Below are 15,670 nucleotides of genomic sequence, written 5' to 3' on the forward strand. Positions count from 1 at the left end.
ATGTCCAGCTTTTCATCCACCAGCACCCCCAAGTCCCTCTCGGCAGGGCTGCTCTCGATCCTTTCTTCCCCCGGCCTGTATTGATACTGGGGGTTATCCCGACCCAGGTGCATGACCTTGCACTTGGCCTTGTTGAACCTCATGAGGTTCACACAGCCCCTCCTCTCCAGCTTGTCCAGGTCTCTTTGGATGAGGCTTTCAGAAATAAATTTTGACAACCGTGGCAATCCTGATGTTCTGTCATCCTTGTGACAATCTGATACATACCCTACCTGACGAAAAACTGATACAAGGTTGGTTATCACTTTACTAGGCCACCATTACAGTTTCCAGTGGGTTTCTCTCTTACGTTAGATTTCTGGAAACTGCAACTATTTTAATATGATGCCAAGTTTTTAAGTAGGGCTAAATCTCTCACTGGGAAAATAGAGGGTTGGAAACCCCGTATTAATTACACGGCCTTTTATCAGGCTGAATTCCACAGGTCAGTATTTACATTCAACAAGTTCCCTCTTTCCCCATCTCCCAGACATTTCCCTGACTGTCCAGCCAAAAAGCGCTCGTCTTCCCATAATCATAGCTGAAGATAATTTTTTTTTATACTTTCTGTGATAACACAGTTCAAGAAGGCTAAGCAAATCAGTCTTTTCTTAAAGATGCTGACTCCAAAGTAAAACTCTTAATTAATGTTCCCTTATTTGTAAAGGTAATTCAGACAGCTAGGTTTCCAAGGGCTTGTTGAATTGAGTGTGTGTGTTTAATATTTTATTAAGGACTAAAGTGTTCCCTGGTGACCTTATGTTTGCAACTTTGAAAGGGCAAGAGGGGTAATTAAGTGCAGAATTTGGGTCACCATATACATCTGTCAAACTGGAACCACTAAGTCCCCCCCCCCCCCCCCCAAGATGAGTAATGATTAAATTCAGTGCGTTCCAAAGCAGCTTTAAAAATAAGTCAATTCTATCTCCAGCAGTTCTCTGTTGAACTTACTTACATTTCAAGAAATGCATTTCATTTGCTCCCTCCTCTAGCAGTATTTAAGATAACTCTTGCGAGTTTGCAGATGTGTTGGTAAAGTTATATCAGGAGCTGCAAAATAACATTTTTAAATGGGTTTCATATCTTGCCCCTTTTTCCTCTCTTCTCAGGAATTATCCTTGATTCCAGATTTATTGTGATGAGTTTTCTTTTGGTAGCATAGTAATGAAGTACGTAAAGCAGCCTGACACTGGTTTATATTTTCAAACCTATAGACAAGTTGCTGAACAAAAAGTAATTTGGAACTTAACTTCACTTTAGCATTGCTTGTTCCACTGCTTGGCCTTGAAAAGTTGCTTTCTTTTCACCATGTTGTAGCGTCTTGCAAGTAACAGCTTTTGTATTCCCACTGCTAGCAAAGGCAGTCCCTGAAGAGAATAGCTGAGTATCTTGTGTGCTTGGGACTTCTAGCTGTGCTTTTAAGTGAAGCCCTGTAGTCGCCAGAATTATTTCTGAAGCTGCGTTTATTACAGTGGGTCACAGAGTGGACATAGGTGGAATGAAAAGAGACCCAGGAGCAGTGGCAGAAGCGCAGGTATTGGAGCCTTCAAGGGGAGAGTGGAGTGGCTGGAGCTGGGGAAGCGGGAAGAAGTTGTCTCCCTCTCTGCTGTGTTATTACGGATTTGCCCCAGGGAAAGGGCCAGGCACGGGGAGACAGGCAGAAGAGCAGAGGTTTGAAACAGCTCCCTGGGCTGGAACCTGGGGAAGGGGATGCTGGTGTTTGGGATGTAGCATGAAGCCGCACACCACAAAGTTTTTGTAGGCCGGCATACCTGTGTGTAGGGCATGCCATTCCTGGTCGTGCTATACAATAGCAGGCATGCCTGTTCAGAGGCAGGGCTGGGCCTTTTTGAGGGATTTGGCACCCAGGGTTACAGTTCCTTTCTGAGTTTATACAAATCCCAATATAGATGCTGTGATCACCTGGGGAAAAAAAATACACTTCAGCTCCTAAGTCATAGAAAACTGTAGGAAGATTTATCCAGTGTTTATAGCCTTCTAGTCAGGCTTCTTCTGCACAGCCAGGTGTTACTTACAAAGTGATTTGAGATTTTCAACAGTGGCGAGCTTTTGACATAACACAGAGGGAAAAACCACTGCCTAACCTTAAGGAGCCACCCTACTAGCTGTGTGACTGGCAAGCTTCTGTATGGAAGACCAAAGATATCTGCAACTATCTCTTCACAACCTTTTCTTTTTTTCTGGATGTAAACTGCCACAAAACCCCCTATTTGTCTCTTTTTTTCTTTTTTTTTTTTCTCTTATTAGTATCTTTTAAGAAAAATATATATTTGTTACATTTGAAGCCTTAAGGTCTGCATCAAAATGACTAGATAACCACTGCAACCTGGAATGTAGGAACCAGAAGGCACTTAGGAACTAAAATATTCCTGGGAAATGAGAATGTGTGACTTGGATTTAGATACAATAACTTTTGTTTTCCAAACCTTCCAGTTACGCACTCCTTTCCCACACAACATATAATGTTAACCTATTGCAAACTATAGGTTTTAAAGCAGTGGTAAAGAGGAGGACAGTCATCTCTGACGGATGTGGGGAGAGAAAAATACAAATTTTGGAGGTAAGTCCCAAAGCCGCAGAGGAGATGTAGAAAGAGGACAAAACCAACAACAATAACAGTCTTTTGGACTGATTCCAAGCACTCAGAGTCAGTGCAAATGTGAAACCCAAACGGCCCATTTGCAAACTGCTTGACTGTATATTGCTCCTTTGTCAGTTTAAGTCCTCTCAAAGACCTCAGAAGTAATTTGAGAAATTTAGCAGTTAATATTTTTGTATTTTGATCCCCGTGACTATTTGGACTTAGATGAATCATCCATAGGACCAGAAGAAATCAGTGTACTACATCCTGCTTTCTTCACCGAGGATAATGGATTCCATTAAAAATTAACAGCAGAGACCAAGAAACTGGAACTGTACAGAACAGCATTTCAACTGGGGAGTGGCACAAGCCAAGACTCTTTTGACAGAATTTTCCTTCAGAGTGTAGTGGGATGCGAGCTAAGACAGGTAGAGAGGTGAAATCTATAGGAGGAAAAGTATGGAGTGATCAAGGCTAGGCAGGTGTGCTTATTTGCATATACACATTAATGTACTCTGATGCTTCAGAGACACTCTCTTCAGTCAAAAACTTTTTTTTTTTGAAGGCTTTGTCCAAAAATCAAAATTCAGTTTAAACTCCTCAATGCAGGAGCCTTTATTTTTTTATTTATTTGTATTTATTTATACTTATATTCACACATATACAAATACAGATTTTTTTTAAATAGGGACCACAGCTTAATGCCTCAGAAGTTTACTGCTCCCATTAGTGATTATGTAAGACATTTCCCTGAATCCTGAATAACCAAATGAATCAGATCCCTTTCTTTTTTCCCTTCTCACTGCAGAAGAGCAATAAGTATTTACCTGAGATAGACAGTGATACACCAAAATTCCTTACAAGCTTCTTTTCTTCAGTCTACTAAATTTCACTGTGAAGAAAGGACTGGTATTCTATCCCTATATACCAAGACTTCTCAGGTCACTAACACAGTCCATGTAATTCCACTTTGGGCACCCACATGATAAAGGGGTTGTCCAAATGATATTGCTAGAAACGGCATGTGAGTTGGTTTGTGTATGTCCACTTTTCTGTTAAATTATATAACAGCATTAAATAGAATATTTTTTAAAGGTTAAATAATATTTGAACGTCAACTTTACGTTAATGATGCTAGGTACACAACATGACACAAATGTCAAAGTCAAAAACATTTGGAGGGTTAAAATAGCCATCGGTCAGGCTTGGTATGTACACATCCAGCAGAAAACTGAGAACAGCCTGTCAGTTCTTACCTCACCTTCTTTCCTGTCCTTAGTTCCAGTGCCTGTGGTTCTCCAAAAAGTCGAAGCACGAAAGCCACACGTGTCACCCTATGAGTTATGGCCATGGCCACATCCAGAGCAGACTTGCTGAGAGAGGCAGGTGTGATACCTAAAAGCCCTTCGGTTTTAAAGAGTTTGAACTTCCAGGCTTAATAATGTTTAACTTTATTTGGTTTAATTACATTTGGTTGCAACAGTCTTTGTAAAAGCAATTCAGGACAATAGCTTATGGCTCAAAGGTGCAGGGCCTTGGGAAACTGTGTTAAGCAAAGCTATTACAGGTGAAACCAGTTAAAGCTCCGCTTTCCCCCCTTTCCAGTTCTCTATAATCTAAAACACTTGGTGCCCCCCAGTGGCTTTACAAATTATTGCTCCTTGTTAAGACTTCCTATGGATAAAAGGATTTGCATCCAGACATGAACACAAAATTCTTCCAGAATTTTGATTTGTGTTTTACTGAACATTCCTTTTTTTCCCCTTGCTTTTATTTCTCTCAGATTCCTGAAAAATTCTTTAGTGCAAAAAGTGGACATAAATAGCTGCTCTGAAATGTACAGCATGGGTCTGCAGTTTTCTTGTACAAACTACTCGCAGTAAGCCAAATCTTAAATTTTTGTTCTATTCAGTTCTTACCCAGGTCAATTTTGATTAAATTCAGTTGGTGATTACATTCAGCTGAACAGTTGTGAAATTCTCACCTCATTGAACATGTTTTTTTTTTTTATGGCTTTGATTTCCAAGACCTAGTATATGCGGTGTGAAATTTTGTGGAGCTGTGTAGAAGACATCAGCTTGGTTAAGGCTATAGAACATGAGGATAGGAGGAGGCAGTAAAAGCCCATTACAACACGCGAGCCTATTTCACATATGTTTTCCATGCACTTATGCATACAAGTATCCGTATGTGTACATACACACTGGTCAATTTTCATAGCTGTAAATTCATGTTATTTGTATTAGCAGGACATTCCAATGCCTTGGAAAGGATTGGGCATTTTATTGGTCTCGTTCCTGACTCTCAGAGCTTTCACTCTAATTTTAGAGGGAGATGATAAATGGATGTAACAAACAGCAGAGAGGAAGTGGTAACAACAGTAAGATTGGCTGGTTGCATAGGGTACCAGTATGCCCAATATGAAGGTTTTGAATCAACGTTTTGATTCAATGTAAACAATGTTTTTCTATTTTAAGAAATAAACAAACATCAGAAGGCTATGATTAAGATTGCAAAATGCGTTTTCTTTTTTTTGTTTTGTTTTTCCTTTTCTGTAATTTCTGTTTGGCCTTGTTCTTGCCCTTTTGGGAAAAGTTCTTGTGAGATGAAACATTCCACATCTAACTCTGGCCCAAAGTGAAATGTTTCATTTTTGTTTGATATCTGTCCTTGAACTTGCAAAAAGCCAAAGTGCAAAGGAAAGAAAAGACATGGAGTTAGTTGTTTATGTTTATAAAATGATTTGCAATCTTAAATATAAAAATTAAATACATAAAAGTTAAGGAACTTCTACACATTTTAGATGTTGCTGATAACTTTTGATGCAGACTGGCTATTGCATGAAGACAAACTGTAATTCTAATAGCTGATTGCTGCTGTCTTCTAAGTAATGAAGGGTAGCGAGTGATGATAGCCAGTGAGAGGGGGACTGGATAAGGTACAGCAGGTACCTGATGAGGGTGTGGGTTCTTTTTTCCCAAGTGCTTTTGAATTCATTTTCTGTTTGGGAGAAAGTGAAATGCAGTATCGGTATGCAAGCATCACTGACCGATGTTAAGGCTTCCCAGCTGGCTGTTAGTATGCCTGTGGGTATTTTTCCTATTTGTTTGATTTTGGAAGAGCACTGGTTTCCTATGCTTCAAAATAATTGCTCTGGCTTGGTGTCCGATGTCACTCATTTTTCCCCAGTAACTTCTAAACAGGTTGGCTGAGATGAGCACCCCGGTCAGAAGAGTGAGCAAGTTCCCCCCTTCTTCATAGTTATTCTCATATTAAGTGAACTATTCTAAAAAGTGTTATCTTTCCAGCTTGTTCTGCACTGGAATGGTGATCATTTTTCTCTACATACATCTGTGCATCTCCCCCTTTCCCCACAATAACTTTGGGACTCTTTAGTCGTTCCCAGCCCAAACTGACAGTGGTAGAAAACCTGAAGAAGAATCATTATGATGATTTGCTATTAATATGGCATCATGACAGTTATAAAACTGTGCTGAAATGTTTCATTAAGAAACAGACTAGTACTGCCTAAGATAGACTGAGCTACTGATATAGTGATGGCTCAGTATGGTCTCTGGAAGTCATAAATGCGATGTAAGTTAACATAAACAGATGGCCATATGTGAATATTATCACATATCAGAAGAGGGAAGAGAGAAAAGAATTTAGGGATGGAAACAACTTAGCACATCTCTTCTCTTGATGACTCAAATTTATACAATGTAGATATTATCCTTCTCTTCTCAGCACGTCAGGCTGTCGCATCAATTTGAACATTTAGTCCTTCAGGATGAAAGATTTGAGATCTGTGCTGAGGTTGTCTTGGGACTGGTCTGTTTTCGGCTGAAGGTAAGGCAGCTGAGACCTTCTATTTCTTCTGTCATGTTTTACAGTAATACAATAACCTGCAGTTGAATATAGGCTTTGTAGCTAATATACTTAATTATTTTTTAAGGAAAGTAAAGAGAGTTCATGTAGATAAAGCAGATTAAAGACAGAAGCTTAAGACAATTTTGTTAAAAATTAATCAAATGCTTAAGAGAAATTCAAGCATATTAGGGTCTAGAAATATATATAGTCAAGGCAAACAAGTGGCCTATCCAGTCATACAAAATGACTGTTACATGCTATGCTTGATGGGCTTTGATGAAGATGATTGTTTTAATATATTTCCATAGACATTTCTATATGATGTGTGAGTGTTTATGCATGTATTAGATGTTTCTTGTCAAGTTAATTTTGTATGTGTGTATATTTAGTATACAGTTGTGTATGTGTATATATATAATTACTGTCATGGATGAAGATTAGAGTAGTAAACACTTTTTTGTTGTTTTCATTAAAGAATACATTTTAATTTATGAAATCCTACAATCAGACTGGGCAAATTGGACCAAGATATGAGTAAGAACCGGTTGCATAGGAGGCCAGCCTCCCAACTGCCCTTGGCCCTGGTCTGCTTTTTTTTTTCTGAACGTGACCCTTTTGCCCCTCTTTGCCTTTCATTCCCCAAAATCTCTCTAAGTGTCAAGTTCATTGACGTGGAGGCCATGCCCGACAGAAACTAGAAAACTCACTCTGCACTCAGAGCGTAAGAGCTGCAGTAGCTGGGAGGGTTCACTTGATTAATCAGACATCAAAAGGGGATCGATGTCTTGTTTTAGGTAAAGAACTCATTTAATAGAGGAGCTTGCAACTAAAGTCTCTTTAAAGGGCTGAACTGTGACACTGAATCTGAACACCTAGTGATAGGAACAGCACTGGTGTTTTCTAGTTCACGTAATACCTAAATGAGCTTTTAGCTTTTCTGAAGGCTCACAGGCACATCTTGTCTCCTTCTGGGTAGTGTGGTATTACTACGTTTCACAAATTCTTCTCTCAGTCATTCAGTTCCCCAAGTTACCCAAGTTTGATGTAATTGGCTGAAGGAGCTAACAAATCTTTAACGATAAGGTAATGGTGAATTCATCTGGAACAGGAAAAAGGATCTGTGTGAATGTATGTTGTTTAAAATAAAGGAAAAAAAAAAAGATCTGTTGCTAGGGGATCAGACAGATAACAGAGTGGAGTTTTTCCAGTAAGTGAAAACATGAATATAATTTCTTTCCTAACGAGAACTTTTAAAAAGATTTTGAGGAATAGGTTCTGTGGCTTTTATTGCTCAACAACAAGATGTTGGCTGTAGTCTGCTCTCTCACATGGCACAAGCAAACGCTAGTTTTGCAGATCTAGAGACAGCTGTTAGTCAGTGCTCTACATTTACTTTAAAGGAACAGTCCTGGTGAAATAGAGCATAGCAACACAGGAGTTGTCACTTCTGATCAGACCAGTGGTTCACCTACATCTGTTCTCCTGTCCCTGATGATCCAGAGGAAGAAACCAGATCTACAGGGAAAGACAGTTTTACAATAGGGTGTAACTATTGGACACCTAGCTAAGAAACTTCTGGACAAGTTGTAGAATAAAGGCGTGATTCTGCTGAAAACCAGTGTTGAAGCAGCAGAGTTTTCATCGCTTGCCTTCCCTACCCAAAAAAAAGAAAACAAAACTAACAAGCTTTTAAAATAAGTAGTCTTTTATAGTTATTTTTGCAGCTTTATTTGCTTTTTAAACCACTCTTTCAAAAATCTTCCTGTGATTTCTGTAATTCATATTAAAATGCATCTTAGAATACTTGCAACTTTCATGTAGTTACAGTAGGACTCAGGGACAGGGTGCTTGAACTGTACTGCTGCACAGCTGTAAAAGTATGAAGTATTTTTCCTTCCTTTATTCTTGAGAAATCCTTTTTTATTTTTTTGCTTAGCTGTAAATTTTAATTTTTTGCCTTTCACCGTGTTGAGCAGATGGACTGTGAAAGGCAAAAAAAAGTCATAATCTATGACTTCCCTAGTATAACTATTTCCTCAAATATATCATGCCAAAGGGTTAATTTTTGGCCTCCTTGTCCTGTCTGCAGATGAATACAAGTCAAGCTAGCCATTTCTCCAAGGGAGTGAGAATACTGTCTTATTGAAGCTGACAGACTCAATCAGAGCTGGCTGCTGGCTTTTCAAAGCTCCAGGAGAGGATTAGGCACTAATAACTTCAATTTGGTGTGACACCTGAGTGTCACAGCAGCCCCTAGGTAAAGCTGTGAGAGTAGAACAGAAGAAAGATATATAAATCTTTCTCCTCTCCCCTGTCACCCCTGCCAAGGGCATTAACTTAGCATCATATAGCTGCCTGTATTGCCTAAAAGTTAGTGCTATGCATTTCATATTAAAGGTGAGGATGATCATTTTAATGATGGATTACCTTTGATATGAAAGCAGTATATCATTGTCACCAGTGACTGACCCATAATGGGTGGGGACTTGAAAAACACCAAAGTTGGCCCTTTCTTAGGAGCATTCGAGTTACATAAATACCTCCTACAAGACTAAGGCTAAGACATGCATTTCAGGGTCTCATCCAAATTCCCTAACAACCTGTGCTAAGTCAGAACAAGGCTTTGACTTGGGTTCAGCTCTAGCGCTAATATGATCCCAAACTGTGAGAATAATACATTTATCCTCAGTGCCAATGGGGAACTGTGTCTCCCTTATGGTTTTGTTTTCCTGTGGAAAAGGCTAAGCAGGCAAGTCAGAACTGCGCAGATTTGAGAGAACATGCGTTACGATGTGGATGTTTTCAAGAAGACCTATGCCACTGCAGAAACAAAAATGCTGCTGAACAGGCGGATTTGCCCATTTGTGACTCTTTCACTGCAGTTGGTGTTCAGTAAGGGGACACTGTGGTAAAAGCACAGATGCTCCTAGCATCCCTTGCAGTTCTGCGTTATCAGCAGTGTCATAGAAAGAGTAGAGGCTGTACAACAGCCAAGATAGTTCCCCAAAGAATAAAATGACAGCACTCAAGACCAACAAGGTATATCCTAAGCTATTACAGCAAACTGCCCAGCAAAGCTGAAGCCATCTCTTGGCCTGCTGATATAAAAGTGAGACAGATGGGTTCCTTTAATTTGGGTAACAAAGACTGTCAAAGATAGGCAGCTAGCATTTCATCCTGTGTTGCTAAATCACACAAAAATCCCAAGATTTTTGGGATCCCTTCTTTCATTGTTTTCATTTAAAGCATTTTATTACTGTTTTTGAAAATCTGATGACATCTTTTGTTTTATTCTCAAATGCTGATGGACATGAACTAGGAAAACCATTGATGCAACATTAGCTGAACCTGCAAAAGAAGCAGTACTCCTCTGTGCAGTCCTATTTCTTTTGAGAGCTGATATTAAGAGCGTACAGCTGCTCTAAGGGAAATCCTCACATTCACTATTTGAGCACAAGAATGACGTACACTAAAAGGAGATAAAATTCAATACTGCATGCATGTAGAGTCTGTCTGACCTTCTGCAAGGTTTTTAAAATTTATATCTTTGTTTCCCAGAATGCAGAAGACTGTTTAGTGGGAGGGTCAGTTTACCACATTTCTAAAATCCCCCCCCCCAAACCCACTCTGTAGTATTCTGTGACAGACACTTCCTATAGAACTTGAGGCAAATACTTTTTTAGGGTTTCTACTGATAGTATGAAACTTACTTATGCCAGGGACACATTACCTTAACGATTTCTTAACTAAGGGTAAGGTTTCCATCTTCGTATTCAAAAGACTCTCTCACAGCAGCCACGCTAAAGTGAAAACTGGAAGGTTGGTTTTACAGATGTTAGTATAGTTCATTGCAAAACTTCCTCCCACATTTGTTTGATTAGATCTAAGAAAAGTGTAATTAAATGGATTCAATATTGAATGCTTTTACATGAAGCTACACAGCTCATGACCTTAGGTCACAAAAAAGCAGTCACCTATCACAAATGCCCCAGCGTGAACACTCCTTCTAAGCCCCAGTTAATCCATAAATGTCTTTGTGGCTGAAAAATTATCTCTTGTGCCATCATCTTTGTGTAATCCTTGGATGGCAGAGCACTGAGAGGTGAGAAAGAGGCTGCGTGTTACTGGTGGTACTTGGGCTTGGCTGCTTGGTGGGATTTACATATTTCAAACTTGCTTCTGAAATTCATCGCCATATCTGTTGAATTGCAACGATTTCAGGGCTCAAATGAACTAAATAAGGCACTTCTTAAAAGCATAAACGAGGCCAAGAAGATTCATCTGGTCCCGTGCCACCTGCGAGAGAAGTTTGTGCTACGTTTTGCTATTTGTTCCCGCACAGTGGAATCCACCCACATCAAGTTTGCCTGGCAGCACATCTCACAGCTGGCAACTGATCTTCTGAAAACATGGGAGCAAAACCACCACCAGCAGTAACAGCAGTGGAGCAGCAGTGGGGAGGAGGTAATTAACTGGCTTTCTGTGTGTCGTCAAGTTTTATTTTAGGGGCAGGTGGGAAAGTCAAATTATGAAGGAAAAAAATACAAAATCTGTTGTTATGTAGCCCAGCTGCAGTAGCAAAATCCTTGCCAGCAAGTTGTGTTGTGACCTGAGTCGTTGCTTCTCTGTTTCTTCTTGTCACGGCGCACAGCCATGGGGGCTTGAGCTGTCATTTCTTACCCGTTTGTACTCAAGGGCATTTATTAAACCAGGCAATGGAAATGGAAGGGATAGTGCTCCCTCCATTGCCCCCACTAACCTCCAGCCCACCCACTCCTTTCTTCGCAGATGAAACTGTGAGGTGTTACAACCAATTAATTTAACATTACTATGACTTCAGAAAGAATCCAAGTTGGGGAAGTGCAGCAGCCTGGCTATAACACTGTTCAGGTCCTATCTAAACAGGCACGCACAAATGTTGCCATGATTTGGGGCACTATCATGTCACGACACGCTTGCTGCAGTAATTTTGTAAATTAAGTTAGGACTTGAAGACTTCCTTCATTACATAGCCAGATCGGGGAGAGTGAGCACTAAATGAATACTATCAGTCCTTACAGCAGGTTTCTACTTTCTTCTAAAGGGTTTGCTTGTATAATGGCCATTTTGTCAAATGTCAGCAAATAAGTTATGCTGGCCATTGGTTTTCACTTCAATCATTCATAATGAGGCCTCTGAAAAGCTCCTTCTTAAGAGTTTTGTCAAAAGCCATGTGCTACCTGGTATTCTACGTTTTTAACCAAGTTATTATAAGCAGTGATTACCTGAAAATAATCTGTAAGCTACGCCCTGTGAAATAGAATTGTGATTTCTTTTTATGGCTGCCATTCTGCTTACTTCATTGTGTAATAAATCTTTGACAAAATGCGCTAAGAAATGCGATGGCAAAAATGTTACTCTTCATTTCTCAAAATAGCTAACAGATGAGATAACATATTACAGTAAAAATAAAAATCAAGATAACTAACCCCCCAAATATGCTGTGGTGTCCCCATCAGTGGGTATCATCCATTAACAGTGATGCGTGGAACATGAAAATATTGGAAAACAATTAACCTTCAGAGAAAGTCAAATAATCAGTACTTGACACAAACCATTGATGCGTCATCCCGTTGAAGGCAGGCAAAGAGGCAAAATGAAAGTCAGAAACAGTATCTGACTTTAATAAGTACTTCTGCCATTTTGAAGACATAAATTCCAGTTATTTCTGTGTAAATAAAATAAATAGCTACTCCAAGAATAACAATCCGTAGGTTCATTTCTACATTTGCATTTGTTTTAATCTTTTCCTTTTACTGCTCATATTAGCTTCTAAGGCCTCTTGAACAACTTGCACAATTATTCCGCTTTCTTCCCCCATCCCTTGCAAGTACTTCCTACATTTGGGAAGCTGCAAGTAGACCACGAAATACGCACCAGGACAGTTAATTTGGCCCACAGTCTGCTCCTACCCACTGTCTTTCCAGAAGGGATTAAAGCAGCTGACTATGGACCAGGTGGATTTTTCTGGTGATTCTTAATCACCTCACTTCTGCGGTGCAAACTGGGGAAGGATTCATATTAATGTGTGCGCAAGTGGTACATAAGAGATGTGCACGAATCCCGACACTTAGGAAAACTGCACATGCTCTGCATTCCCAGCAGGTCAAGCTACGCGACTAGGGGAGGCGATGGCATACCGCCCTTCTGTAAGGCTAGCCAGAGGCTACGTTATCCACCCAGGTGGAAAAGATGATTACTATTTCTTTGAGGAATTGATTTCACAGGTAGCAGATGAAGCAAGGGATGACAAATTAATCTGGCAAAACCAAGTAATATTCAAGCAGGTGACTGAGCTGTTCCACAAGACGCTACCCTTGGCTGCAGTATCGGCAATTTTGATAGCATCATTCTCTTTAGCAGAACCAATTTCATAAAATTAAGCTCTTCTGCAGTACCACAATGCAATAGATAGGTGGACTGAAGAGAGTGGAAAATGCTGGCAGTTGTTTCCTTTCTCTGTTAGTTGTTGTTGTTTTAAAACAACTTCCTTCAGTTCTCATGACTTGGGAAACAATGTTCCTCCATCAAATATGGTCCACACTGATACAATTCTACAGCTTTTACATTATGAAAACACTGGAATCTAGGAGCCAGAGAAGAATTACACCTTCTCTATTGAGACAGAGCAGTATTTTGTATGTGAAATATATTTTGTATGTGAAATATATAACCAGGTCTGTCCAGGAAAAAAAAAAAGAAAGAGATCAGATTCTGATCAAAGCTATCACAGAGTAAATCCAGGATAATTCCACTGAAATGAAATGGAGTTGCTTTACGCTTATGTGACTATAATTGAAATTAAAATCTAGCTAATAAGTGTTGGAAAAGAAATGCATAAGGTAAGGCAACACTACACTGAACATAAGAGGATTTTGGTGGAAATCCTCTCCATGGAAACCAGAGCAGAGGTGGGTGATGCATGCCTGTGTGAGCCGCAGACTGCTGCAGAACAGGGACACGGGCAGGGTGCACATCCAAACCCAGGAGAGGTGAAATGTTCCCAACAGCCCAGAATTAGACATTTGTGGGAAAATGTCACCAAAACTGCCATTCAATTAAACATTTTTCAGCATGTGGCTATCAGTTTTAGAAGAAGCTGTTGTCCAGATACCAAAACTCCTTTTGGCAAAGAATTTAGGATAAGGGTTAATTTAAAATATTACACACGCAGTAAAACTTACTTTATTTTTGTTTTCAAAGAAGTGACCTAAGTAAATCTTCTAATAAACAGCAGTGACGAGACCCATGGAATTACGCTTCCCCATGGCCAGCCCAATACAGAAATCTCAAATTCACAGATTGAAATTCTGAGATGATTTGAGCATGTAATCGGTGAAAGCCTTCTTGGTATTCGGTCTCTCATACCCTCTTTTCCCCACATGGTAATTCCTTTGTAGACTATTAATGCTAGGTCATCTGAAAACTAAATCTGGGCTATGTAATCAACTCAAGAACAAAAGCGTTGAAAAGAACATTTTTGAAAGAAGAACGTAAACTGCTGTTTCTGTCCTGTAGCTTTGCAATATATCTGTGAGAAATACTGTATTTATGAATAGTCAATATGTGAACCTGGATTTATTGTGCCTCACGTGCAAACGCTAATACAGTCTGTGCTGATTAATACTGTTTGATGTTAAAAATAATTACAGTATCTCAGAATTGTACTTCAGTAGAATATCCACATCTCAAGGGAGACAGCGCAGCTACTAGAGAAGGAGGGAAAAAAGTAACTTTTCAGTCACGGTACATACTTTTTTTAAAACTAGTGGAGTGCTAGTATGATATTTACATTCTTAAAAATGACAGATTAGAAATCTATTTTATTACTGATGGTGAAATATTGAAAAGATATGTATTTATGAAAGTATTGCTAATATATTTATGCTGGCTTTGGCTGGGATAGAGTTAATTTTCCTCACAGCACCTAGTGTGGGGCTGTGTTTTGGATTTGTGCTGGAAACAGGGTTGGTAACCCAGGGATGTTTTCGTCACTGCTGAGCAGCGCTGACACAGAGCCAAGGCCTTTTCTGCTCCTCCCCCTACCCCACCAGCGAGGAGGCTGGGGGGGCACAAGAAGCTGGGAGGGGGCACAGCCAGGACAGCTGACCCCAGCTGACCAAATGGATGTCCTGCACCATACGATGTCATGCTCAGCCCATAAAGCTGGGGGAAGAAGAATGAAACAGGGGGACATTGGGAGTGATGGTGTTTGTCTTCCCAAGTCACCGTTCTGCGTGATGGAGCCCTGCTTTCCTGGGGATGGCTGAGCACCTGCCTGCCCATGGGAAGCAGGGAATGAATCCCTTGCTCTGCTTCGCTTGCATGTGTGGCTTTTCCTTTCCCTATTAAACTGCCTTTATCTCAACCCATGAGTTTTCTTACTTTTACTCTTCCAGTTCTCTCCCCCATCTCACTGGGGAGGAGTGAGCAAGTGGCTGCCTGGGGCTTAGCTACCGGCTGGGGTTAAACCATGACAATATTATACTGGGAACTGCATTATAATTTTTAAATCCCTAATTTTCTCTTGCCTGTACGTGTGAGATTCTGCTCACGGTTGTTGGTTTTGTTGTTGTCTCCTGTAAGAACACCATATTCGATGAATAGCACTCACATTGCAGTTGCCTTACAACAGGAGTTTAAACCTTGAGACATGCGTAAACTTGAATTGCTCAAACACAGGAGGAAATGAGAAATAAAACTGAGAATCCTGAAGACCAGGGTGGTGGGGGCAGATTAAATAGTAATATCTATGTAGCACATGTAGAGTCCACATGGCCTAAATGGAAAAATAATCAGACATTTAGTTCTTTTTTTATTACAATTTGTGAGCTGTCGCTTTCCTTTAAAATCTGCATCCAAAGCCTATTAAACAGACATGTAGGCTTTAATTGGCAGCATTAATAAATGGAAACCAAACTCTGACTGTTGCGTCTTTGCTATTAACCAAGCTTTTCCCATTTTATTCATGCCAGACGCGCTGTAAGGGGTCCAGCTTCCCCCCTCGGGTCACGTCAGCACCCTGCTTTTCGCCACCGGTGCCTTTTTCTCGGTGTGTTCTTTGATTGAACACACGACTTTGCAAATGGGAGTTCCCGGGGGAAGTTTCCTCCTCAGCAA

The 15,670-nt window shown here is 40.1% G+C and overlaps 1 protein-coding gene across 2 annotated transcripts in view; it reads left to right on the plus strand.

Annotated features, from left to right (window-relative positions):
- The window catches only part of DDC (dopa decarboxylase), a 57,339-nt gene extending 42,886 nt beyond the window's left edge, over positions 1-14,453 (plus strand). Inside the window, exons 12-13 of one of the 2 annotated variants that reach the window (XR_004841987.1) lie at positions 4,425-4,520; positions 6,389-6,460. Coding sequence is in view for 1 of the 2 variants with exons in the window: in XM_009638726.2 (XP_009637021.1) it covers positions 6,389-6,490; positions 10,733-10,948 (318 nt within the window). In the remaining variant the exon portion in view is untranslated. Of the gene's footprint in view, positions 1-4,424; positions 4,521-6,388; positions 6,491-10,732 lie in introns of those variants that run through there. The other variant, XM_009638726.2, reaches the window with a different exon arrangement.
- The last annotated feature ends 1,217 nt before the right edge of the window (positions 14,454-15,670 follow it).

Source organism: Egretta garzetta, unplaced genomic scaffold, assembly GCF_000687185.1.
Source record: "Egretta garzetta isolate BGI_Z169 unplaced genomic scaffold, ASM68718v1 scaffold264, whole genome shotgun sequence".
Lineage (NCBI taxonomy): Eukaryota > Metazoa > Chordata > Aves > Pelecaniformes > Ardeidae > Egretta > Egretta garzetta.